The sequence below is a fragment of the Thamnophis sirtalis genome, unplaced genomic scaffold, assembly GCF_051295495.1.
Source record: "Thamnophis sirtalis isolate CommonGarterSnake01/CBP01778 unplaced genomic scaffold, rThaSir2_p1.2 scaffold_3, whole genome shotgun sequence".
NCBI lineage: Eukaryota > Metazoa > Chordata > Lepidosauria > Squamata > Natricidae > Thamnophis > Thamnophis sirtalis.
This window is the reverse complement of record NW_028261383.1, coordinates 90831005-90858251: the sequence shown is the minus strand read 5'-3', so window position 1 is coordinate 90858251 and position 27247 is coordinate 90831005. Positions and strand designations below refer to the sequence as shown.

General features: G+C 37.7%; 2 protein-coding genes across 4 annotated transcripts in view; both read right to left on the bottom strand.

Annotated features, from left to right (window-relative positions):
- The window catches only part of MAPK9 (mitogen-activated protein kinase 9), a 40255-nt gene extending 28341 nt beyond the window's left edge, over window positions 1-11914 (bottom strand). For all 3 annotated transcript variants that reach the window (XM_087709489.1, XM_087709488.1, XM_087709490.1), the window contains exon 1: window positions 11816-11914. The gene's annotated coding sequence lies outside the window, so the exon portion shown is untranslated. The remainder of the gene's footprint in view (window positions 1-11815) is intronic.
- Window positions 11915-16555: 4641 nt separating this feature from the next.
- The window catches only part of GFPT2 (glutamine--fructose-6-phosphate transaminase 2), a 31553-nt gene continuing 20861 nt past the window's right edge, over window positions 16556-27247 (bottom strand). Inside the window, exons 14-19 of the mRNA XM_014065432.2 lie at window positions 26751-26908; window positions 26272-26386; window positions 25585-25712; window positions 24897-25064; window positions 19777-19938; window positions 16556-18462 (exon numbers count right to left, since the gene is read on the bottom strand). Of these exons, the coding sequence (XP_013920907.2) occupies window positions 18418-18462; window positions 19777-19938; window positions 24897-25064; window positions 25585-25712; window positions 26272-26386; window positions 26751-26908 (776 nt within the window). The 3' untranslated portion in view covers window positions 16556-18417. The remainder of the gene's footprint in view (window positions 18463-19776; window positions 19939-24896; window positions 25065-25584; window positions 25713-26271; window positions 26387-26750; window positions 26909-27247) is intronic.

Here is a 27247-nt window from a genome sequence, read left to right as displayed (position 1 = left end):
TATTCCTTCCTGTTTTCCATTCCTTCCTGTTTTCTAGCTTCCTGTATAAGCTGTAGACTTTTCTAGTACAATTGAATATGGACAACTAATTTTTGAATATCACTGACATGAATTAGAATTGTATGCATAACTACATTTAAATAAGCATCAGAAAGTTTGTGATTCCATTTTTCTCACTTTAAAAATTATATGAAATAGTACATTTTAATATTTTTGGCAATTCAACAGTAAAGTATGTAAATAAATAAAATCAAGAACCATGTCATGTATTACAGGATATAATAGTATGCAATTCATACTATTTTTGTTAAATGTCTAGGAAACATCAAAGCAAACTCTTCTAATAATGACCAACACCAAATTACAGCTGGTCATGTGTTAATCAAATAATGACTAAATCAAAAGTAAGTATTCTACTGCAAATGCATCAAATAGCTACTGTCGCAAATCTATTGTGAAAACAAAAGAGGTGTTAGTTTATTTTATGAAATATAGTAAAAATATTCATATGTTGATATATATGTTTACCTAGTAAAAACAATTTTTTATTTTATAGGAAACCTTTTCCAAAACAGCAAAATATATTAAAGCCTATTTAAAAGACTGAAATCTTTCAATTTATAATGTATAAAAAGTAAAAGAATGTGAGAATGATGAACACATGCATAGAGCTCACTGTATTCCTTTTTAGGACTATGGGAAACAAAAGAATAGTATAAGAAATAATCAGCCAAAGAAATTAAAGGCAAAAATTAATAAGTAAGAAAAAAATAATCCAAAATTTACACCAATTCTATTTATAGTATTTCTCCAATCTAACAAACCATCCTTATTTCCATCATTTTCATACACAACTTCATACATTACCATTTTTAAACTTTTCATCATCAACTCCAATCAATTTTGTCAGTTTTTTTCTTTTTCTTTGTAAGCCATTCACTTTTGCTTCATACATGTTTTACAATTTGATTCTCATTGATGAACCTACCTCAATTTACTTCTGTACCTCATAGTTTTGTATCTGATTTACAACAGTACTTTACCACACAAATTTCAAGCACTCTATTCTACTACATTCAACTCAGCTTTACATTTCTCCTGATATACCCAATTACCCTGAAACACCCAACACAAAATGGGCAAAAGAAGATGTTTTTTGAACACAGACACTTTTGCTATTTTTGATAAATAATCCTCACAACAAATTATATACGGTCTATTTATAAATATCAGCACTTGTACACATAAATTATATCGGCAGCTCTATCCCCATCTCTAAGGAACATAAATTCATTTACTAGCTCTAGTTCAGTGATGGTGAACCTTTTTCATCTCGGGTGCCAAAAGCACATGGGCATGCACTATCACGTGCACTCATGTGCCAACCCCATAATTTAATGCCACTGCCCCATGCATGTGTGCAAGGCTTTCTTGGAGCCTGGGGAGGGTGAAAATGGCCTCCCCCGCCCCCCGGAGGGCCTCTGGAGGCCAGAAACTGTCCATTTTCCAACTTCCAGTGAGTGGAGTAGGTCCCTTTTTTGCCCTCCCCAGGCTCCAAAGGCTTGCTAGGAGCCCGTAGATGGCAAAAAATGGCCCAACACACAAATCGTAAGTTCAGGAACAGACTTCTGGGTTGCCTGTTGGGCTGTTTTTATCCCTCCGGAGGCTTCAGGAGGCTTGCTGGACTGACAGGGCAATGCTTCTCGTGCCCTCAGAAATGGTTCAGCGTGCCACCTGTGGCATGCCTGCCATAGGTTCACCATCACGGCTCTAGTCTTTCATACATATGTGTTCTGACCCCCTTCTCCGTTCAGTAACGAAAGCCGAGACAAGCGTAAAATGGTATGTCCTTTAATTAGCAAGTCCAGACTCTCGGTGGCTGAAAGCCAAATAAACAAACCAATAAGGACTTTGGTAGCAAGTCCGAGAAACCTTGGCAGCAATGCAAACAAACTCTGGCAGCAATCCAGCCTGCCAAGTTCGTTTCTCTTTAGTCCCAAACGTTGGCTTCTGCAAGAAGAGCGTGGCACAAGCAGTTTCTTTTATAGTCTGGAGAGGAGCTTAATGACCATCAGCTGAACGTAATTACCTCCTGTAATTACATAGTTGTTCTTGACGCCGAGTAGCCCTTTGACGGCGTGCATCCCGAAACAACTCACAGTTGGTTTCTGGATCACTCTCTCTTGTCTCTTCCCACTGATCCAAGGCTCAGGCGCCACCTAGTGGCCAACCAGTCTCTCTGAGCCCTGCTCGGAGTCGGAACCCTGTCCAGGGTTCTCCACATCCTCCAGGGCCGACTCATAGGGCCCCTCGCTGTCGGAGTCTGGTGGCAGCTCCAACGGCTCCTGCTGGGCCACAACACATATGTATCTTAAAAGCATTCACTCCTCTTTAATTGTCAACAATATCTATTATGATCTTTATAATATGTAAATTTCAGATCTAAATTCTTCATATTACTCTGTCCTCTGTATATAACATCCTCATTTAGCAATTGAATTCAATTCCAATGATTGTTGTTTAGCGAAATGGCCACTGAGTGACTCAAAATACTATTTATTCAATCAATGACCAATAACTTTGATAAAAAATGGACCAAAGTAAAATAAATTAGATGATATAAAATATTAGATAAAATATAAAATAACAAATAAAAAGTGTAGTATACACTACTAAAATGGTGTGTTAATTCCTGAGCAAGTGTAAATCTAAAATGTTACTACAGAACCTATGAAATAGAAACCAAAACACTTAAAACAAGATAGTTTTATTAATGATAAATAAAACAGAAATTGTCATTTATGTGACCAGTTATGCTTATTTTAATTGTGGCAACACAAAATTTGGCTGCTGCATATGAGAAAGTGTTCTAAACGTATTCTGAAGATAGTTCACATAGAAGGTGTCTGTCTGTCCTGGAGATTTAGATATTAAAGGCAAAATATAAGCAAACCTGATACTCCTATGGAATTTACAATGTAATAACACAGGTGATCAAAATGGTTTTGATCTCCTTGTCACCACAGGGGCAGCTCTGCTCAGTTAATGGGATTTTGGAATATTTGCCTCGCAGCAGTATAGACGGTAAAATATTATTCTGGCATTGAAAAATGCTATCCTCAGCTTGGGGAAAGTTAGATTTTGCTGATTCCTAAATGCCCTCATTAATCTAATTTCTGCCACGTTGGAGCAACCTATTAAGTCCAGCCTGAAATCCATATTCCTTTTTTTTTAATAAGATTTTTTTTTTATTACATAGACAACATATACACACAACAATGGAAAAACAAAAACAAAAAAGAAAAAGAGAGAAAAAAAACACAAAAAAGAAAAAAAAACCATCATCACATACAGCATGTCGTTTGGTTACAGGAAAGGCCAAAGGGAAAGATCCAGATGGACATTAAATAATACTATATTGAAAGAAAAAGATTTTGTACAAAAAATGGAAAAAGAGCTAGTCCTTTTCTTTAAAGAAAATAGGAAAGAAGATACATCATTGCAGAATCTTTGGGACACAATGAAGGCTGTTATTAGAGGTTTGATAATAGACTACACAAGGAAGAGAAATGTAAAGAAAAGACAAATGCACAAAGCTTTAGATAATGATTATAAAATATCTGAAATCCATATTCCTGATCACTAAGTGAGAGAAAAAGAGAACTGCTGGTTCTCTTTTTCTAGTTGCTGCCATCTCATTCAGATAAAAGAAACATTATCCTGTGCCTGAACCCTTTTGTTTCCTCACGGAATAAGCTTTTCCTGAGCTGTTCCCCCTCACACAGAGAGTATAGCATTTCCTTAAAAGTGCTATCACTTAAGAAATTCAGCTCTGTGTCTTAATTAGACACCTTAGTTTTCTGACGCTGCTGCCAGAAACTGACCAGACCTTAATCAGCTTCACAATGAAGGCTTTTGTTATAAGGTGCATAAAATTTGCTCTTAATCTGCATTAGTTGGAAAATTATTTATTTTTTACTACCATTTATTACCATCATATTTTTGAATGGTCTCTAACCAAGGTGGTCGCTTAACGAGGAGTGAATGTACTGCAAATTATTCACATACAAAAGTGTACACACATTCATAATGCCAACAAACATATCTCCTTACTCAATGTTGAACTATGTACAGGTGAAACTCGAAAAATTAGAATATGGTGCAAAAGTTCATTTATTTCAGTAATGCAACTTTTAAAAGGTGAAACTAATATATAAGACCGACTCATTACATGCAAAGCAAGATAGTTGAAGCTGTGATTTGTCATAATTGTGATGATTATGGCTTACAGCTCATGAAAACCCCAAATCCACAATCTCAGAAAATTAGAATATTACATGCAATCAATAAAACAAGGATTGTACATAGAACAATATTGGACCTCTGAAAAGTATAAGCATGCATACATACTCAGTACTTGGTTTGGGCCCCTTTTGCAGCAATTACTGCCTCAATACGGCGTGACATGGAAGCTATCAGCCTGTTGCACTGCTGAGGTGTTATGGAAGACCAGGATGCTTCAATAGCGGCCTTCAGCTCTTCTGCATTGTTCGGTCTCATGTCTCTCATCTTTCGCTTGGCAATGCCCCATAGATTCTCTATGGGATTCAGGTCAGGCGAGTTTGCTTGCCAATCAAGCACAGTAATCCCACAGTCATTGAACCAGGTTTTGGTCCTTTTGGCAGGTGCCAAGTCCTGCTGGAAAATGAAGTCAGCATCCCCATAAACCTCATCTGTGGAACGAAGCATGAAGTGCTCCAAAATCTCCTGGTAGACGGCTGCATTGACCCTGGACTTAATGAAGCAAGTGGACCAACACCAGCAGATGACATGGCTCCACAAATCAACACAGACTGTGGAAACTTCACACTGGACTTCAAGCATCTTCCAGTGTGTGCCTCTCCATTCTTCCTCCATACTCTGGGTCCTTGGTTTCCAAATGAGATGCAAAAGTTGCTCTCATCAGAAAAGAGGACTTTGGACCACTGAGTAACACACCAGGTTTGTTTTTCTTTAGCCTAGGTAAGACACTTCTGACGTTGTTTGTTGTTCAGGAGCGGCTTGACAAGAGGAATACGACATTTGAAGCCCATGTCCAGGATCCGTCTGTGTGTGGTGGCTCTTGATGCACTGACTCCATTCCTTGTGAAAGTCCCCACTACTTTTGAATGGCCTTTTCCTGACAATCCTCTCCAGGCTGCGGTCATTCCTGCCGCTTGTGTACCTTTTTCTTCCACACTTTTCCCTTCCACATAACTTTCTATTAATGTGCTTTGATACAGCACTTTGGGAACATCCAACTTCTTTTGCAATTACATTTTGAGGCTTTCCCTCCTTATGGAGGGTGTCAATGATGGTTTTCTGCATAACGGTCAGGTCAGCAGTCTTTCCCATGATTGTAATTCCTACTGAATCAGACTGAGAGACCATTTAAAGGCTCAGGAACCCTTTGCAGGTGTTATGGCTTAATTAGCTGATTAGAGTGGGACACTTTTATGAGCCTAGAATATAGCACCTTTTCACAATATTATAATTTTCTGAGATTGTGGATTTGGGGTTTTCATGAGCTGTAAGCCATAATCATTACAATTATGACAAATCACGGCTTGAACTATCTTGCTTTGCATGTAATGAGTCTATCTCACATATTAGTTTCACCTTTTAAGTTGCATTACTGAAATAAATGAACTTTTGCATGATATTCTAATTTTTCGAGTTTCACCTGTATTATGCATTTTATTCCATTTCATCATATACTTTACTTCCATCATTCATCCATCTTATTGCATTCAACAACCAACTTTCAAACTGTATTCACATTATGTAGCTGAAGCCAATTATCATGCACTTGTTCTATATCAACAAACATACAACCAACTTTTTCATAACTATACATTATTCAGTGAATATAATGTTACATGTTGTTCCTTTAAAGAACAATAACAAAAATGCCACATTATTAACAATTGTTTACGTCTAATGCACAGAATATTAACCTTGATATTAGCAGTCTATATTCTTATATTAGTATTCAAATCAGTATTTTAATCTTACTTTCTATTCAAACTAGAAAGCAATCTGTTAACATTACTAGATGCTGAATTTAGTTATAGATATAGGCTTAATTTTTTAATGTTCATATAACAAATGGTTCTCAATTTATGACTAGTCATTTAATGACTTCAAAGTTATGAGAATTTTAAAATCTACTTATGACATATCCTTGAAGTTATGCTGCCACAGAATCACGTGGTCATATTTCAGGTACTAGACAACTTGTTCGCATTTACAACTGGTTGCAATGTCCCATGGTCATGTGACCATGATTTGCAATGCTTTTTGCTGATTTCAGTGACTAAGAACAGAAGAAAAACTATAATAAACTTTATAAGTAGCAAGTAATACAGTAATGACCCATTCTAAAAGATCATAGAAGATAAGGATGCTTCAGGTCCCTGATGCAACAATACCTAATTAGACCTTCTCTGTTGCTATGCCTGACCTTTGAAATAAGAATGATACTCTTAGCTTTCTGTAGAGCTTTAATGATCTGGCTTTCCCCTCCAATGAATCTGTACTGTGACATGACTGTGTGTGTGTGTGTGTACGTGTGTACATGTATGTATGTATGTATGTATGTATGTATGTGTGTGTGTGTGTGTATATATATATATATATATATATATATATATATATATATATATATATATATATATATATATATAATTGTTCTTTTTCTGATTTTTAGAATATCAGTCATCAACCATGACAGCTTAAATAAATGGTTCCAAATAAAAAACAAGATAAAAATGCATGTTATATAATTAATCCTACTTCCCACTGAACTACTAATGTATCAATATTCTATACTAATTTAAAAGACAGCTATGAATCTCACACAAGAGTGACTTAAAATATTGCCAGGCAGAGCCTATTGCATTAAACAATTAGTACAGCTTAAATGGTTAATTTCTATCCTTTTTCTATTGATAAGTATTTTAATAACACTTCATGGACATAAAAGAGAGATGGGATAGAGGCTACACAAAAGAAAGGTTAGGCAGACGTTTTCTTGAAAGTTAAGCCTGTCAAAATCAATGAATTTCCTAAATGAACATGTGGAGGAGTCTGCCACCGAATAGTGAGATTTATCTCATTAGTGTATAACATAAATAATATTTTATTAATAAACTAACATTTAATACAAAACAGCACTTCAAGATAAAGTAGATTAATATATTTTGATTTAAGAATACTGAAAAAGATGCTGGGGGGGGGTTGGTGAGGGGATATGTATGTTTTTATATGAATGGAAAGTCCTTGTACATAACTAGAAGCATATCAGCTTACATTGCTTTTTCACATTTTTAAAAATAGTACTCTGGAGGAATAAAAATAATTGTGATATGTCTGTACTACGTGCCCAAAGGTTCTCCACATGTTTTTTTTTCTTTTATATCCCCAAAGTTTTACACTATTCTTGTTTTTCAAAATTACTTGTTTGTCTTGCCATTTAATTCTGAAAGGGCTCTTTATGAAGTAGGAAAATAAAAGCTCTTCCTCTCTCTCCTCTGTGTCAAACTAGAGAGGACACTGAATACACAGGTATTTGAAAAGGCTATTTAATACTGCCTCTTTTATTAGAAAGGAAACCCAGTGGTGAGAAGAGGTAATCAAATAATAATTAGCAATTGTTCCTCCTTTTCTCTGTCCCACAGCTGATGCTGAAAGAAAACAAGAAAGCAGGAAGTCTCCAGCTCCTCCCCTCATCATAATACTTTGTTAGTGAAAATGAAAAAGAAGTGTAGAAACAAGAGGGGGCATTGCCAGCTTTTATTTATTCTTTCTTCCTTGGCCTCTGTGGGTAGTGCAGGGAGAAAATATTTCGTTCAGGAATCTGCTTAGTGAGAAAAGGACAAAAATCTCTGGCAACCATCACCCTCGGAGCTAAGCAGCAGGGAGGCTTTTGAATATATTAGAAATGTGCGTTATACCGAGTCAGGGTATTGGTCCAATTAATTCCCATACTAAACACATCAACTGAGAACAATTTTTAGTGGTTTAGAGGAGTGCTTTTCATCTTACCTGAACAAAAATGTTCCAATATAGTCAATATAGTCAATTACTGAACTAGTATCCCCTCCCCACCACATCCAACTCAGTATAATTGAGCATTGCAGCCTAAGTTGCTCGTCTCCCATGATGCTCCCACGTGTTTCTTCAACAATATCAAATTCCAAACCAGTATCAGAAAATGTAGCAAGCTGGCAGTGGGTCAAGCTGCTGCTCAGCTAAGACTAAACTCATTGCAAGACTGTCATGGTTCTTCACCTGCTATTTGCCCTTCCCATTCATGCACACTGGTTGGTGTGGACCAGTCATCAATACCTGCCTTTTCCTTTTAGACTTATTTCCGTCTAAATAGCCCCTCTTTCTTTTGATTCCCCATAAATTTGTTCAAACAAAAATGACTTTACTTCTCCTTCACAATTCTCTTCTCTGACATTAACACAGATGCTTCCTTTTTTCTTCTTCTTACTCCTCTGAGGATACAGTTGAGTTAGTCCTTGCTTATGACCATAACTGGGACTAGGAACTCCCTTGCCAAGCAATGTGGTCATTATGTGAGATATTATATGACTGTGACTTGTGATTTTACTGCTGGCTTCACCAATGACTCTGCTTGTAATCATAAATGCTCACCAGATGTGAAGCACCCAAACTAGATCACAGGACCATGGGAATGCTACATTTATAGAGCTCAGAAAGTTACTTTTTCAGTACCATAATTTTGAATAGTCACTTAACAGAGCAGTCATTAAGCGAGGGCTTCTTGTAATCAAAGCAATAGAGAAGTTAGTTTTCATTCATTCCTATTTTTCTCAGCAAGTTAACAGAAACTCTGTAGCAGGACTCAGAACTCACAGTTCAGCTTCACAACATCAAAGCAGCTCACTCCTTGGTTGCAACTTAAACGGGGGATGAAGAGGGAAAAAGAAAATAAATAAATACAATAACAAAAAAGGAAACTGTAGTTCTGTAGGCTGCGATGGGAAAGCTAGGAATATGTTTTATCCACATGGGAACAAAGAGGAAGAGAAGGGAAGATGTAAAGCTTGGTGTATAAGGGTGTATCAAATATATACTGGAAATGTAATCAATGTGAAGGTACTTTTTACCATCTTTGGTGGACATGCAAGACAGCTATGAAATATAGGGTTCAGATATGTACTTTAATTAAGAGAATTCTTAAAATAAATGTACAATTGAAATCAGGTGGTTTTTTTTAGATTTGATAGATAAAAAAATCATGGGATTTAGTTTTTATATATGACAGCAGCAGCAAGACTTTTGATGAGGGAAGGACTTACAAATTCCTACAATAAAAGAATGAATGATAAGGTTAATGAAGTTGGCAGAGATGGCAAAACTAATTGCTTTGATTAAAGAAGACTTAGTCTAGCTTTGGTTCTGCTTGAAAACCTCTTTTGGACTTTTTGCTTGAAACTGAAAGAAATAATTATAAACCGTAAAGGGGAGGACTCAGTTTTGGAACAAAAAAAAGGTTTTGATAGGAAGGAACATTATGGACTCTCACCTTTTACTTTAAGGAGACCAAAAGTGAGAGAAGCAACTACACGCACATTATTAACATATAATAAGATTGGATCCAACCAAGTGAATCCTTCATAAAATCCAGATTGCTCTTGGAATTACATATAATGTATTCTTCTTGTTGCATAGGCCAAGTCATGGAATGCAAAGCAACATATTATAAAATGAAAAAAGCTGAAGGATTATATAGAAGTAGTGACTACAGCTTTAACATGTTTCTCCTGTATAGCATAGTTCTGGGAATGAGTGTTAAGAGAAGCATGTCAATTATAGGAAAGAAATATCATATATTACCAATCCCTCTTGTTAATGTTTTCTTGGTCCTGTTCCTTCAGATAACAGCAGTACCAGTATATTTTGTTCACTCACTCCCATTCCTCTTATTAACTGATGAAGCAACAGGATTGTGGCAGGGGCACCATTCTCTACCAGGTAAATCTGGACTCCCACCCCTTCTTGGTAGCAAAATGGTTCAGCTACAGCTCAGTAAACTGAATTTTCTTGGAGGGCAAGTAACTTGTCAGAGGCCTGTAATCTACCAATTTCCTGAGATTTTCTGGACAGGAAAAGCTATGTAAATCATGGCTGCTGCTGTCTAATTTCTTGCTTGCGAGCTTAGCCTCACATCTTGGGCGATATATGCAGATATTTAAAAGGAACACTGAGAGTGAATCAACCAAAAAAATAAGGTAACTTGTTCAGTTGCCTCATCTTATACTATGCAGAACAAAGAAGAAAAAGCAAACAATTAAGAGAGGAGTTATCAAGAGAAGACTTTATTTGGAGGAGGAACTGTCAACCTAACTTGCTCCTTAACCTTCTTTGCCTTGGTGATAATGGACCCCTGAAGCGATTAAGTGTAATCCTCCCAACACCATTCAAAATGATAGTACATCTGAATATATAGATAGCAAGTGACACCATCCTTCTGAGATTTCCCTGTATGCTGTCTAGGTAGAAAGAGAAACGACAACTGCTCTTGCTTTCTCAATGGGCAGCACTGAGGCCAGCCCTCCTTTTCCTGTTATAACCAAAGCTGCACCCTTAAAAGACAGGAACAGGAGTTACTGCTGCTTTTGCTTACCTATTTCTTAACTCAGAAGCAATAAAATCTTTGGAAAAACTAAAGGAAAAAAAATCTCACCTTGGAGAGAGAACATTATGGGGAGGATTTCCTGCCAAGAGGTCCCTCACCTTCTGTTAGTTTCTACTCTCTAACGAAAATTTAAAAAGGAAATACGGTGCGATTCTATTCACTGTGTACATCTCTCTCATCTATGATTGGTTTAGAGTAGAAGAGATGATGATTGAAATATGCTTGACCTCTCATGTAGTTCAGTTATCAGTTTATTTTTTTTCTTCTCTGTTGGCAGAATAGAAACATGTCCATTCAAAAGCATGGTTTCTTGATATGATATAAATAAAATCCCCAAGACTTGAAAATGATTTACTTCGCTATGCCTTTTATACACAAAATCCTGCTCTCTGAGACTGAAAAGGATTAAAAAAAAAAACATGGGCGCAAAGGAATGTCTTTCCCTGCTTTGCCCTCAAGATTTTTAAATCATTTTGCCCCTAAAAGTTGTTCCTGTAACGCCTCCGAGGGTAGATCGGAGTGATCTAACCCCCGATCAATCACTCCAGTTGATAGACAGAGCACCACCAGCTCTGTCGGACGAGCTGCCAATAGTAAGACGAAAGGGTACACAGCGCCAAGGGAGAGGCAGGGGATGTAGACCGAACCGGGCGTTAACATATGCTCGTCAGTACCGAGACAAGAGCCCGGGTCCAGCCGGCTCGACGATGCCTGACGACACCCGGCCAGGACTGGGCTCTGTCCCCACGGATTCCACGGACAGCGACGGGCTCTGCGCAAGGACTACCGGGGGCCCCCTTTCCAGGCACCCGAGCGCAGAAGAGGCGCGCCGCGGCGACAGGGCTGTGGGGTGGGGGAAGCGCAAGGACAGGAAACCGCCTTGGGGCCCCAAGCGGAGCCTCTGCGGTACCCGCGCCCAGCCAGGAGGCCGAAGAGGCGACGCGATGCCGGGGAAACTTTCCAGGCAAACCGCCGGGTGGGGGAGGGTGGGTGGGGGCTAAAGCCCTGGAGGGGCGCTGCTCCTGCCGCTGTCATCGCCAAGCCCCCTCGGCCGCCCCGCCTGCCCGCCCCGCAGAGAGCCTCCCCCCTCCGCTCCCGCCTCACCTCCTGTGGTGCCCCCGGGCGAGCCGCTTCGCGTCTTTATCGAGCTCTCATACCCTCTCGAGCCGCAATGGCCTCCCTCAGCGTCTCACAGGCCGCACCAGAACCAGGCATGCTGATGAGCACCCGTGCCACCCAATCGCCGCGGACGTTCGGCAGGTGTCTACCAACCAGCTTTCGGAGGCGAGTCCGAAGACCACTATATAAAGTAGGCGCGACAGGCGCCTTCCTCTTAAAGAGGGTGTTGGGGGGGGGGGAGGAGAGAGGCGTTCCTCGGAGGCGAAGTTTTCTGTGTCTGGCAGGCTGAAATGCCACACGCCTCGTCCGTAACTTTGGCTAAAACGAGTTTTCCGATTCAGTTGCTCATTTTAAAAGTACATCTCATGACTAATGTCTGCTCCCCGGTAATCGTCCACTTTTCACAACAACCGAAATAGTAGATATCAACATAAGAATACAAGAAAAATTGCTCTGTTTTTAATGCACTAATTTAGTTTAATTATGGCATGAGGTAGGGTAAATGCAAGTAGGATGGGCAGAATTAGCCATTGTAAACTACTGTATTTACCTGTAGTTTCTCAACCACCATTTCTGTAAGAGATAACATGTATAAACTGATATACTCGGGCTAGGTTCACATAATAGTCTAGATTAAAATGTGAATGGATATATTGTGATACACTGTGCTACCTAATGACAGATGTATCATTGAAAAAGGTTGGCATATTTTTAGCTCTTTTTAGGAAGTATCCAAACGTCCCTGAAGTGTTGTCCAATTGAATATTTTGATCATTAGACTAATAAATAGACTAATTCTTTTTATTTACTTATTTTCCCACTTATCTTACAATACTGTAGTCCTGGGTGGTTTATAGCAAAAACTTTTTTAAAAAAACATGAGTTCAGACAAGGGGGAGGGGTGGATTTAACCCATGCAGATCTACAGTTGCCTTTGAAATCTCTGGCAACAATCTATAGCGCCAAGCCCACATCTCCAAAACCAAGAATACAAAATCAAGGCTCTTTTACTCAAAACAGCACAAAAGGTCTTTATCCCTGACTGATCATTTTTGTACAACAAAACATAAACTAGGAATGTAACTCCATGAGAAATTTATCGCTTTGGGTGGAAACTGTGCTTAATGCTTCCTTTAAAATAAAATGTTGATAAAATCATTGATTTATGGACAGTAGAGAATGTTTTTTGCTAGCACTTGAAGCTCCAAATTTCCTTCTGACAGTGCCACCTCGACATTTGGCTACCTGGCAGTAGACACAATATATTTTTGGCAAGTAAGGCAATGGTTATTTGGTATCTTTTTCTTACCACAACAGGAAGGACCTGCTGTTTGTACCACTCTGCCCTTTCTATGCAGGGCGAATGATTCGTCTTAGAACAGCTATCTCATCCTATTGCTCATGTGTGTTCTCACTCCCCAGAAAATAAACATTAGATAATGGTTACTTCTCTCTTGAAATGTTCATTTGTCTTCTTTTGCTTCAGAACCTCTCCTTCTCTACAGACAAGGCAGGGGGAACTATTGTGCCTACCAGAACATGCTTGATGTGGTGAATAAAAGGTGGTCTTCCCTGACATGAGGTAGAAAAGGAAGGAACAAATGAAAACGAGCAAGCATAATAAGGTTGCTGATTTTAACAGCAGTCATCATCTCTTCTGATCCCATACCTTCTTGCTAATTGGTATGAAGAATTAGGCTAGCTATTGCATTATCCTGAAACAGATTGCTAGAGAGATAGGAATAACCACTTTCCCCAGTTGTGCTAAAAAGCTGCAGGATGGAATAGATGAGAGGTAAGACTACAGAAGATTCTTCCATCAGAAAATTCTGTGCCTTTTTTCCCCAAACTAAGTTTCAAGGTTGGGTAAAGGAACAGGAATAGATTTGTTTTAATTATGGGTATTTATTTGCCCTGTATTAAAGTGGCATGTATGGCGTGTTCAGGGGTGTATGGGGTGTTCAGGGAGGGGTAGCACCTCTGGTGTAGGGGCATGTCATATCCTTTTATGACAGCTCATTTTAGGGCACCTTGTCCACCTTTGAGCCCCACCTGTCACTCAGCTCTCACCTGTTGGTCCTAGTAGCTGCAGCATGCGTAGCAGCCACACCTCGGGCAAGACAGCCTGGCCAAACCAGGCTGAGAGTACCTGTTGAGTCATTGACCTTCGGTGAGATAGGGACTTGTCTATCCCCGAGCATGTGAAGACAGATTCCGGTGGACTGAGCGGATGAAACCTAGGACAACGGTAATAAAGGCAGTCTCTGCAAGCAATATGGTACACTAAGTGCACGGCAAGACACAAAAGATGCCCTGGTCAACCACTGCGCCCAGCCCATCTCCAACTGTCTCAACTCTTGCCCTGCTAATGGAGCAAGATGGAATCCATTAAACACCTATAAGTGTTTAATAAAACCTAAACATAAAAAACCATAAATCTGGGAAGAGGGAGTGAGGCTCACTATGCGCAGCTCTCCCTCACTTTAATCCAATTCACGCACAAGTCTTGACATCAAAGTGGCACCGTTGTTTATGGTTTTTGAAAAGTGGGTTGAAGTTTATACTCTTCATAGAAAATTATAGATTCCTTCATTTTTATAAAATGATTACTGAGATCCAAGCATGTCTTTGGGGTATCTATTGAAATGATACAGAATACAATTTGGTGGTAAAGAAAACAAGCAAGATTCTGAGGGAAAATGGTATGGACCATAAGGATACAAATCTGTTACACTGCTCATTGCACTATATTTAAAATATTTTCTTTCCTTCCTTCCTTCTCCTTCCTCCCCCATCCTAGAGGAAGTGGATGATTAAGATAGCATTTGGGCAGAAAGATTTTCATTAGTATGTTTTAATGGTTTTTCAAAAATAATTATTGGCTGGTCTGAATATTTGAAACTAGACTGCTCTTTAGACTGGTGGCATCATTTTTGCTAACAAGGAGAGAACGGAAGGAAATGTCTGAGATTTCCTTGGACGGTAAAAATTGCCTCAGGGAACACTGTTCAGAAAATCCTTAATCTCCCATTTACAAATGTACTCTTTTTTAACAGCTGAACTTTCAGGGTCTACCCCCAAGTTGCTTTACTTCCACATATATAAGTTAAACTTTTAAAAAGCAACTTACCTTCTGCTTGGGGCTGTTACATTAAGTTTTAGATTATTGTTGGTGCCTACCAAGGTTTTTTTTAATTGTTTTATTCTTAAGATGCATTTTATTAGCTATTAGAGGGTCATCTTTTCAAAGGCAAGCATGTGGGTCATCCTTGACCCAAAACCAAATATGAAAATCTACCAAACCATTCTGATTTTCTATTTTAAATGATGAAAATAGTACGGGTTTTCAACCTAATGTCATGGGCACCAGTGTATTCAGGAGTACTTTCTAAGTTCCCACATGTTGCAGATAACTGTTAGTCCATAATACCCCAAAATTAGGATATGCCTGATAGCATCATGATTAACACTTTTTATTAAAAGGCATTAGGTTTCCATGGTTTAGTTCACTTCATTAGATTCATGCAGTGGTTGATTGAAATAGGATTTTTAAAGGTTATCAGCAATAAAAGTGTTTCTGTGTGTGTACATACACACAAACACACAAAGTATCACATATTTTACTTGAGACCTAATATCCCAGGAGATAGACTTCAAGGTCAGTATTTAAGAATAAAACTCATTAGCATTATCCAAGCTGGCAGGAATAACCAATATTCCAGAAGATAGGATGAAGATACAGAAGAATCTTGACAAACTTGAACACTGGGCCCCATCTAACAAAATGATATTCAATGATGAGGAAAGTAGTTACATGTAGGCAAGAAAAACCAAATGCATGGGTATAAAACAGGTGACCCCTGTCTCAATTGTAATAACAGAGAGGGATCTTGGGAGTCCTAGTGGATTCTAAATGAGTCACTTAAATATGAGCCAGCAGGGTGGAGCAGCTGCCAAAAAAGCTAATGCAATTCTAGGCTACATGAACAGAGGCATAGAATCAAGATCATGTGAAGTGTTAATACCACTTTATAATGTCTTAAGACCACACTTGGAGTACTGCATCCAGTTTTGGTCACAATAATATTAAAAAGATGTTGAGACTAAGAGTGCAAAGAAGAGCAACAATGATGATTAAGGGACTGGAGGCTAAAACATGAAGAACGATTGCAGGAATTGGGTATTGCTAGTTTAACAAAAAGGATTAGGGGTGACATGACAGTTTTCCAATATCTAAGAAGCTGCCTCAAAGAAGATGGGGGTCAGCCTATCTAAAGCACCTGAAGGCAGGACAAGAAGCAATGGATGGAAACTAATCAAGGAGAGAATCAACCTAGAACTAAGGAGAAATTTCCTGACAGAACAATTAATAATGGAATGAGTTGCCTCTAGAAGTTGGGAGTTCTCCATCAGTGGAGATTTTTAATTAGAGATTGGACAGCTATTTGTCTGAAATAGCGTATAGATTCCTCAAGCAGTGGTTTGGACCAGAAGATCTCCAAGATCCCTTCCAACTGTATTATTCTGCTATCTCGGATCTTAATACAATGGGTTTTAACAGATTATACATCTTGATACAATGTCTTTTTTTGCTTACAATCTGCCACTGACTCCAGACTTTAAAAATCAAATGTGATCCATTCTGCTTAGTCACAGAATATTGTAGACAGCTTTTATACATAACAGTTCCAGTAAAAAAAAATCAGATGCAACAAAATCAAGACATTTCTGTAATCAATGATTTCTTTAATTTGCATAGTGTTTTGGTTGTATGATGGTTAAGTAGAAATGTATGCACAAAATATGCAGTAAATTTATAGGGTTAAATACAACTATTCAAGAAAATATAGTCTGAGGCATGTATAATGTATTTCATCTAAACACAACAGTTCAACAAAAACACAATCAACTTTAAATGATGTTTGAGAAGTTTCCATTAAAAACAGTACAGAAATATAAAAAGTCAGGTAAATGCAATAGAAATTCAGTTAAAAGTATACAATTGCCCAAAGTAAAATAGTCAATATACATGTGACTGCATTCACATTGTTTAAACCAGACTCATTCGTGGTCTTTGAACATTTCTGCTTGGCTGTCCTATAGCTGCCAACTCTGGTTTGTAAGCAGGAAGAAAAAGAGAGTTCCTGGTTTAGTTATGTTAACCAAACCACAGAATGGGATTCTACAGGTGTGAGCTACTCTGGCAGGAAGTCAGGTGAGAGTGACTGCATCATTTATTCTGGCTTAATGAAATGTGTAAATGTAACAAATTAATACAAACTTAAGAAGGATTCATTCCAAGCATTATCTACTAGTAGAGGTAATCCATATGCTAAATAACTTAAATGCTATACATGTGTATATATAAATAATTTGTATTTAAAAGTAAGACAACCATTGTATGTACATGTACCCAAAAGCAAATCTTACCAATTTCAAAAGGACTTAGTTTGAGTAAACATGTATAGCATCAGGCTGTTCATAGTGTTGATTTATTCACAGTAACTCAGAAAAAAGCTATATACATATATTGCACAGTTGTAAAAAACACTATTCACTAAACATATGTAAACAACAGGTTTTTCTTTCTTTCTTTGGCAATTTGATTATTTCAGTAATGCTACAAGCAAGAGCACTTAGTAAGGTATGTAAAGGCACATTAAGCAGTTCCCCCCCCCCCCAAAGTAAAGACATCTTTCCAAATATTTTTTACTTAACAGTATGCTGGTTATTGGTTCATTACTCTCATGTTAAAAAACTCACAGTTAAAAAAGTAATGGTTTGAAGTGAAGGGGCAGAATAATTAGAATACTTGCTTGAAACTCAAAAAAGACATTTAAACAAACCAGAGTCGATCTCTCAGACAAAAAATTACCGTGAGTTGTTCTGTGATTTCTTTCTCTACCATTTCCTAAGCATCCTATCACATAAAGGATGGGGCTGCCTGTAGCAATGGTAGGTGTGCACATGTATTTTATATTGATAGTTGTACATTTATTTCTAAAGTTGTTTGCATGTTTATTGGTCTCTTTAATAATATGTGCATTTTGTTTGTGTTTTGTGGACAAACTTTCTGGAAAGGATTGTATATGCTTTGATTCTGTTTTCTCCATTTTTTTAAAAAAACTGTACATACAGTTTTAGGATTTTTATTTATTAAAGTATGCTTTCCCTAATGATATTTTATTGAGTCTCGTTAGTTTCCCTTCTGAGAAATACATACTGAGCTTTTAGGAAAATGAGATGCTTGATCTCTGCCTTACACATAGAGAGTTCACCTTGGAAAGAAGAATGTTAACAGGAAAATTAAGGATTTGGGAAAGAAGAGCATTTATCCTGATGAATGGTATCTTTTAAAACTTTTAAATTGCACTGACAAAATTAAAAAACAAACCAGTAGGCCAAGTTTAGACATAACAAGTTGATTAAAATCACTATTTGAAAATCACTGTCAGATCATGGCTTCAAACTGCCAAGAAATAGCCATGATTGTGGTGAGTTTACCTATTGAAACCAGACTAAGTTAGGTTAAACAAAGCCTAACTTAGAATCATGAAATTATCAGGCTACATTTTATAACACAATACTTATTCTACAGTCACAGATTTAGCCAAATTTCTTGGGAAATCCACCTGAAAAAAGAAAAAAAAAGATTTTCATCATACCATAATAGAAATTATTCAATTTAAAAGGAAAATAAAATAATGACTGTATGTTTTTCCAAATTATGTAGATATTTGCCAAAACCACTAACATCCTTAGGTAGCTGGCCAGTGGTAGGTTGCAGGCAGTACCCCCCGGTACGGGCGTACCAGAGCCAGCCTGAAGCACCGGATACTATTCTGGTCCGGTGGTCCGGAGGGCCCACCCGCCACCCACCCTCGCTTCTTACCATCCTTTTACATCTTCAGCGCTTCTGCACATGCGCACAGTGCGTACACCTGCATGACGCTCCACTGAGCAGCTGGAGCATCATGGAGGCTCGCAGAAGTGCCAAGATGCATGCATGCGATGTGCGTGATGCATGCGCATCCATGTGGACGCCGGCAAGCTCGTTTCAACTGTACTGGTTGGAACAGAATCCGCAACCCACCACTGTAGCTGGCTTAGTTTGACTTCTGCATGACTCTAACTTTTCTTTGTTTCATTTCATTTGTACCATGATCCCATACCCTACCTCCCTGCGACCAATTAGATCGCATAGATTAGGCCTCCTCCGAGTACCATCTGCCAGTCAGTGTCGACTGGCAACCACACGGAGGAGAGCCTTTTCAGTAGCAGCTCCAACCCTTTGGAACGATCTCCCCGTGGAGATTCGTACCCTCACCACCGTCCAGACCTTCCGCACAGCCCTTAAGACCTGGCTAGCCCGTCAGGCCTGGGGATAAAGATAATCTGTCCCCACCCGAATGATGAATGAATGTTGTTTACTATTTTACTTTTATGTACTATTTTATGTCTATTGTCTGTACCCTCCCCTCCCCATTTTATGTAAGCCGCCCTGAGTCCCCTCAGGGAAAAGGGCAGCCTATAAATATTAATAAAATCTCTCTAAAATCTCTCTACATTCTTTGTCATCTTTTCATCTGTTTGTGATCTTTTTATAAGCTAAGAAAATGACAAAGTCTACAATATTCAATAGTGGTGATTCTGCAAATCACCACTGATTCTCTCATCACAATCACTGCTTGGCTCTTACTCCTATATTTTGGATAATAGGTATCACACACCAAGCAAGATGGTTAGTTCTGTCTTTACTGAAGTTTGCGGTTCAAATTAAAATATGCCTAAATGCTAATCATTTCTTAATCTTTATAGTGACCAAAATTATTTCTAGCTAGTTGTTTAAATTCTATCACACATTCTTGTTACCAATTTTGAAGAAACTAGGAAGTATCCAACTGTGCTTGCTTTAATTGGAATGACTAAATATGGAAGTAACTTACATCATATCCTCTGAGAACAGCCAGGTGGAATGACAGCAGCTGTAGAGGGATCACACTCAAGACTCCCTGTAGACAATCAACTGTCTGTGGCAACTCAATTGTTTTGTAAGCAAATTTGGAGCTCTCCGTATCTTCTCTAGAACATAAAATAATAGGACGGCCCTAAGAAGCAAAGCAAGTAGTATGGATTAATATTAATAATTAATCAATTATTGATTATATATAGATTTGCTGTATTTTGCAAACTTTTCCAATACGTAGCAGGTTATTTTTAGTAATTTATTTATTACATTTTTATGCTGCCCACCTCCCCTATAAGATTTAAATTAGGTTTTTGTCTTTGTAAGTAACCAGGGGTGGGTTTCTCGCCCCGTTCCAACCGGTTCGGTTGGAACGAGGGCAGCGGCGTCCTTGCGCATGCGCGCACGCGTGCGTACTAGCGTCTGTGCGATGCTCCAGCTGCTCCTGGAGGATCGCGCAGGCGCTGTATGCGTCCTGCGCATGCGTGGAAGCGCAGAATTCGGCAAAACCGGGTAAGGAGCGGGCGCGGGTGCGCGAGGGGGGGGGCCTTTGCCGTTCCTGGAAGTTACTTACTTCCGGGTTCGGCGACCAACCGGATCGCGGGGACCGCCGCGAACCGGTTGAAACCCACCCCTGTAAGTAACCCAGAAACACTAAGAGTGAGTTGGGTGGCCATGTACGTTTAAAAAAATAAATAAATGTAGCAAGAATATTAAACAACATTGAAAATACCATTGCATTTAAACTAAAATAATGCATACAGGTATTGATCATTTTGGCTTCAATCTAAAATGCAACATTCTAAATGCTTTAGCATCATTACTGATAAACGTTAGAACTACAGTAACCCAATATATTAGATGTAGTCTACATGGTATGACAGGAATCATGACCCCGATCATCATCACTAGGTAAGGCTATTGCAAAGTGCAGTAATATCGATTAGTGATGGCAATCCTGACAGCCTCAATTGCCATCATAACTTCAAGATTTGTGGGTTATTAATCAGAAGTGGCAAGCTCCTCAGATAAGGAGCTTGGGGTGCCACATTGGGATGGGGAAGGGCGGGGAAGGCTTGGGAGGCCTCATGCAAGAGAGCTTAGAAGGCCCAGTGAAGGCCTCACAAGAGCCAAGAAGAAGATGAGTTTGCAAGCCGAAGCAATTTTCCAGAATGACTTGAGACTTTTGCTGCCAGGTTCCCCATTTACTTTGATCTTGGTATGTCATAATTTTGAGCTGCATCTGGATTGCAATTACTTGATCGTGGGGGTGCTACAACAGTTGTAACTTCAGACACTGCTTGTACATCCATTTTTTCAGTGCTGCCATAACTTTGAACCGTCATTGAACAAAAGGACATAAACCAAGGAGTGTATTACTATTATTACTATTTTAACAAATAGGAAACATTGTACTTTTTTAAAATGCCTTTTTTGTCTTCACTTGCCCCCAAGCTCTCAGCAAACTAAAAGCATGTATCTAGAAAATACAGCAAATTAAAATATGTATAATGGGTAATATAAAAATATATTTTTGTGGGGGATTGAAAAGTGCAGGGTGATATTTACACGCTCAATTTATCTAAAACTAGAGGCTGGAGAGAAAAGAGAATTCCTAGTAAACACCACAAAAGGAAAGGCACTGCTACTGAAAGAGCAAAAAAGGAGAACTATAACATTCAAGAAATGCAACATCTCACTTTCCTTAAGAGGAATAAGTGAATTTAATGGTGGAGAGGTAGTGACTGAGATCTTCTTAACTTATAACTATGGAAAATATAGAGCAAATGGGAATATTTTCACCATTTTCTCTTGTAACGCTTCTTATTTTAAAATCACTCATTCAGAACAGGTAAAATCCTCATTCAATTGGCTATTACTGTATTTTTCAGAATATAAGATGCACCGGAGTCCAAGATGCATCAAGATTTTGAAGAGGCAAATAAAAAAAAAGGGTAGTTAGGTAGATAGAGGGAGAGAAAGAGAGAGAAATACAGTAGGTAGGTAGGGAGAGAGAGAGAGACAGTAGATAGGTTGGAAGATAGAGGGATATAGATAGATAGATAGATAGATAGATAGATAGATAGATAGATAGATAGATAGATAGATAGATAGATATGCAGTAGATAGGTAGGGAGAGAGAGAGAGAGAGTAGGTAGGTACGTAGGTAGCTAGAGGGGGGGGAGAGAAAAAGAAATACAGTAGGTATGGAGGGAGGGAGAGAGAGTAGGTAGGTAGGGAGATGTTTGCATGTGTTGGAGAAGGAATGCCCCAACAGTGGAAGTCTTTAAGAAGATGTTGGATAGCCATTTGTCTGAAACGGTATAGGGTTTGCTGCCTAGGCAGGTGGTTGGACTGGAAGACCTCCAAGGTCCCTTCCAACTCTGCTATTGTATTGTATTGTATTGTATATTGTATTGAAATCGCTGATAATCTGCAGCACCTAAGACTTTGTTTCTGCTGGCACAGCACTTGATCAATGTAATTTTCATCAATCAAAGAGCTTTCCGAAAGGGGAAAAAAGTTTTTTTGCACTCTGCAAACCTCGCCTTTTGGGCCCTTTTTTTTTAAAAAAAAAGGGCATGAATAGCCGTGGGGGGAGGGGAACTTGCAGAGTACTTTTGGGGGGGTGGGGGAGCCAAAAGCAAGCAAAAAAAAATGGCCCATTTTTCATGAAAACGGGCCCGTTTTTTTGTCAAAAAAATAGCATGCATAGCCTTATGGATGCTTATAGTGTGTTGCTGGGGGATGGGTGGAGAAACGGGCCTGGTTTTTTTGCTCATTTCTGCCCTCCCCAGCCCCCAGGAGCTCTCTGAAAGCCTCCATAAGGGTATGCATGGCCATTTTGGTGAAAGGGCGGGGCTTCGGGAGGCAAAAAATGCTGAATTCAATGTATAAGACACACCCAGATTTTCAGCCTCTTTTTTGAGGAAAAAAGGTTCGTCTTATACTCCAAAAAATACGGTATATGAAATGACAAAATATGACAGATAGGTTAGTTGACATCAAAAAGAGATTGTATCCATTATCTATGAATTAATTATTATATTAATTATTAAAAGCAGTTTTAATAGCAATTTCATTGTGTTTACTATCACAGGCATACCGTCAAGAAAACAACAAAAGCTTTTTGTCTAGTTCCAAACTCTAACACCATTGTGAAAAGAGATCAAACTAGCTTCACTTTTGTTCTTGTTTCTTTCTTTCTATTGACTTACAACAGTGGTTGTTAGGATGCCCTTAAGAGATAAAACGTCTTTTGAGAAAAATTCTGCTGTTAGTTAAGTTCATAGAAATATCTACATAGTTACTTGCAACAATATACAAGTAGTTTACTATTGCCTTTTTGAGAATATTTTTTCAACTTTTTTGATTTAGCTAACAGCACTGAAATCCCCAGATTCTAGTTAATTAAAAATAGATGACTAAAACAATAAGAAAATAGTTTTTCCCTCTCTAATGGGGTAGTTTATATTGTTTTTATATTACAAAAGAGTGGTAGAGAATAATTAATTATCTTATACTTCTGTTATAAAAGTATAAATTTCTGGAAAAACATAGCATTAAAATAAACTGCTAGCAAACTCCTTACCAGTTAAAACTAATTAGCATTTGAAGATTTTATGGATTTAAGAGGCAATAATATGTCTTCTTCAAAAGATTTTTACAACATTGTCTTTTTTTTGTCCCACTCTTACCTCTAAGCAGTTTACTGAGCTCTGAAGAATCAATTTCAGCTGAAAATTACACATTCCCAAATGATCTTCCAGATCATAATAGTATGACATAATTATACAGTTCTTAATATATTATTAAATTATTAGTATTGTACACATTGGGTCTCATAGTCTTAGTGACTCAAATAATTTTTATGAAATTAAAACATGTAAGAAGGCTTGATAGGATTAATTCTATACCTGAAATAGCAAACTCTGAACTCACAAACCCTCTATTTGCGTTATCTGAATTAAATTCAGCACAAATTTACTGTGTTTGCTTTTGGAGTCAAATATTCCTAAAATTCAGACAAAACTTCAGGTCCAAAAACTTTGGCTTTTAAATCCTAAGACTGCTAAACCAGGGTTTTGCTACATGAGGAAATTTTGTACACTACTCTATCAGATGTTTATAATTCTGCAGTGTTTAATCTCTTCCAGTTGCCAATTATATGTATAGTTCAGACCTTCGGTAATACATTTTATTTAAAATATAAAGTCTTTTCTGAGAACTAAGAAGATTTACAGTGTAGTAGTACTGTTTGATCCAACTATTCAGGTCTTTAGCGCTTCATTCTTCAAATAATCTTTCAAATTTCAAATGATGACATATGTTTCAGTCTATAGATATTCCCCAATGATCCTGTTCATATACATTCAGTTAGTTTAATATTATTTTGGTCTTTGCTTAGTGCAACTTCTCATGTAGCAAGCTTTACAAGTCTCAGTAGACGTCTTAAGAATTCTAGAATTCCTTCTTAATCATTAATAACATAACGTCTTAACAATTCTAGAATTATTCTTTTGACATCTGTGACAGGCAAAAAAACACCATTCCTGTTTAAAGGTAAAGGTTCCCCTCACACATATGTGCTAGTCGTTCCCAACTCTAGGGGGTGGTGGTCATCTCCCTTTCAAAGCCAAAGAGCCAGCTTTGTCCGAAGATGTCTCCGTGGCCCTTTGGCTGGCATGACTAAATGCTTAAGGCACACGGAACACTGTTACCTTCCTACCAAATATGGTTCCTATTTTTATTACTTGCACTTTTACATGCTTTCAAACTGCTAGGTTAGCAGAAGCTGGGACACGTAATGGGAGCTCACTCCATTACGAGGTGGTAGGGATTTGAACCACGAACTGCCAACCTTTCTGATCAACAAGCTCAGCATCTTAGCCACTGAGCCATCACATGAGGTATAATCAGCATAATCAGGTATAGAATAACATGCAGGATCAAAAGCCACGTGGCTTTTGACCCTGCATGTTATTCCTGATGAAATATTATATATAAATAATATATTTCATTAATATATATTCTTTATTTTATTCTTGCAACAAATATAAAGATTCATCATAAAGATGAAATGCAAATGACAGTGTTTACCTGTCGGGCAGTGACCTGCTGTAAAGCATTCTGGCACTTGGTAAAGCAGGGATCCTTCATAATTATCATAATAACAGGCATTTGTTTATCTATAAGAGCCAATGGTCCATGCTTCAGTTCTCCAGCCATGATGCCTTCAGAATGCATATATGTAATCTCTTTAATTTTCTGCAAAGCAAATGAAAGAAAATCATGAAGGACAAAATAAAAATGCATTCTGTTGGTGATAACAATTAAAACACAGATAAACACCAAAGTCAGAACTGCAAAGCTGCTTTTTACATGCCCAAATTTTAATTAGTGATCATTGCTGTGATATGCAATTTTTGGAATTGCCTAGCTACTGTACATTCTAATTCTTAAATGCAAGTTAATATCAAATATTGTGCTGAGTCTAAGATGAAGAATCCCAAGTAATAATTATCCATTAAAACATTAATCATGTATTCTTTCAGTACACTTTAAAATTTATTCTATGGATTTATTCTCTCTGTATATTTCAGTTTAAGAAAGAGGTGTTGCAAAGCATCAATAGTTTTGTATAATGTGGGGCTGTAAATGTATAGGTGAACAAATAATCTGAAACAGATATCAATCTTTTTACTTTCTCCAAAGCACTATTTACAAATATGTTTTATATGCTATGTTAGTTGTACTTTTGAAAAACTCAAAAGTTAAGGATTCATACCAGCGCCCCTTCCAAGCAAGTAGCATAATTATATCCACGACCCATAACCAAAAGTGATCGTTGTTTATATAGTTCAAGCGCCAGATCATGTATTTTCTCATCCAAAGACAGTACTTCTTTAATCATCTCTGCCAACAAATTAAAACAGAATTATTTTCATTCTTGCAATACTATCAAATTTCAAAATATTTCAAAATATTAAAATTGAAAATTTAGACAGACTACATCAATTAATTTATGTCCTTTACAGTATAAAACATACTATTTTACCCTTTGATAGCACCTAATATCTGTTCATGAAATTTTACAGGGGTACAAGTTTCAACAATTGTTTATCCTGAACAGTTTTTAACCTTCACTAAAGATGAGAAAGAGTGGGGAGGGGGGCAGGCAGACAGAGATTGATTTAATTAAAAAACAGAGCTCTTAGTTTAATTCTACATAAGTGTAAAATTGCCCATCTATTAACAATACATCACACCTTCAAAGCATGATTCTATTTTATAAGAGTGAAGTACAGTTTTGTTCTCTTATCTCTTTCTCAACAGAGAAATTAAAGTGCAAGCAAATAATAAGAATCCTATAATGGAATACCTTTCAGAATTACAAAACTGAAAATTGATTTACAAGTTCGTGACAATATTTTTTCCTTTTCACAACAAACTTTAATTTCCCATATGAACATACCAGGTAATGACTTTAAGCTACTTATGATCTCCTGTCTTCTGTTTTGCAAGGATATCCTGTCTTCCGACATCATCAGACCAAACATTACGAGAGAAATAAACTGGCTGGTATAAGCCTAAAGATTAAAAAAAAATCCTTTATTTGGTTGTATAGTGTATGATTCTAACACTATCTATTAGCATCTACTTTGATGAAACAAGTACCAAGTACAAGTACAGCCCATATCTGTGAGTATCAGATCCTGGCTCAGCCACTCATATCCATAGGTAAAGCTGCACAAGGGATACTTTGAAATTCTGGATAGTCTCTATAGTATAGATAGTATTACTATAGATAGTATTGACAGTTTCTTGCAACACAATGCTTTCTTAACAAGGAAGATACTTTATTGCTGCTCAAGGCAATATCAAGGCTATGATTTGATCTAAAAGAGATGAAGGTCAATGGCAAAAAAAAAAAAAAGAAAGAAAGAAACTTACCTTTGTACTTGCAACGCCAATTTCAGGTCCTGCATTGATATGTACTCCACAATCTGTATCCCTGGATATTGAACTTCCCACCGTGTTTGTAATGCCAACAGTCAAAGCTCGACGATTCTTACAATACTGTAAAGCCATCGAGGTATCAGCAGTTTCTCCTTTAACACATTATGACAATGACATCATTACTTAGATTAGAATGGCGGTCAAATTTAGAATGCTCTGATCTGCTCTATTCATCATGATACTAAACAACTTTCCTGTTTTGTGAACTTGCCAAAGTTTTATGTTTCTTGTTTTGGCTGTTTTAAATAGGAAGTGAGAATTATCTGCAAAATCTTTAAAAATGACTGCCATCCATCCGTTCAGCTTTAGTAGGAGATAAAGTATCATAGAGTATTCCTCAGGTCAGGAGAAGATTTGCATTTTAGAGTGCAAAAACAAATCTTAAATTGGTCCCAGAAATAGGAGTAATATTTTCTTTAAAATACAGGCAC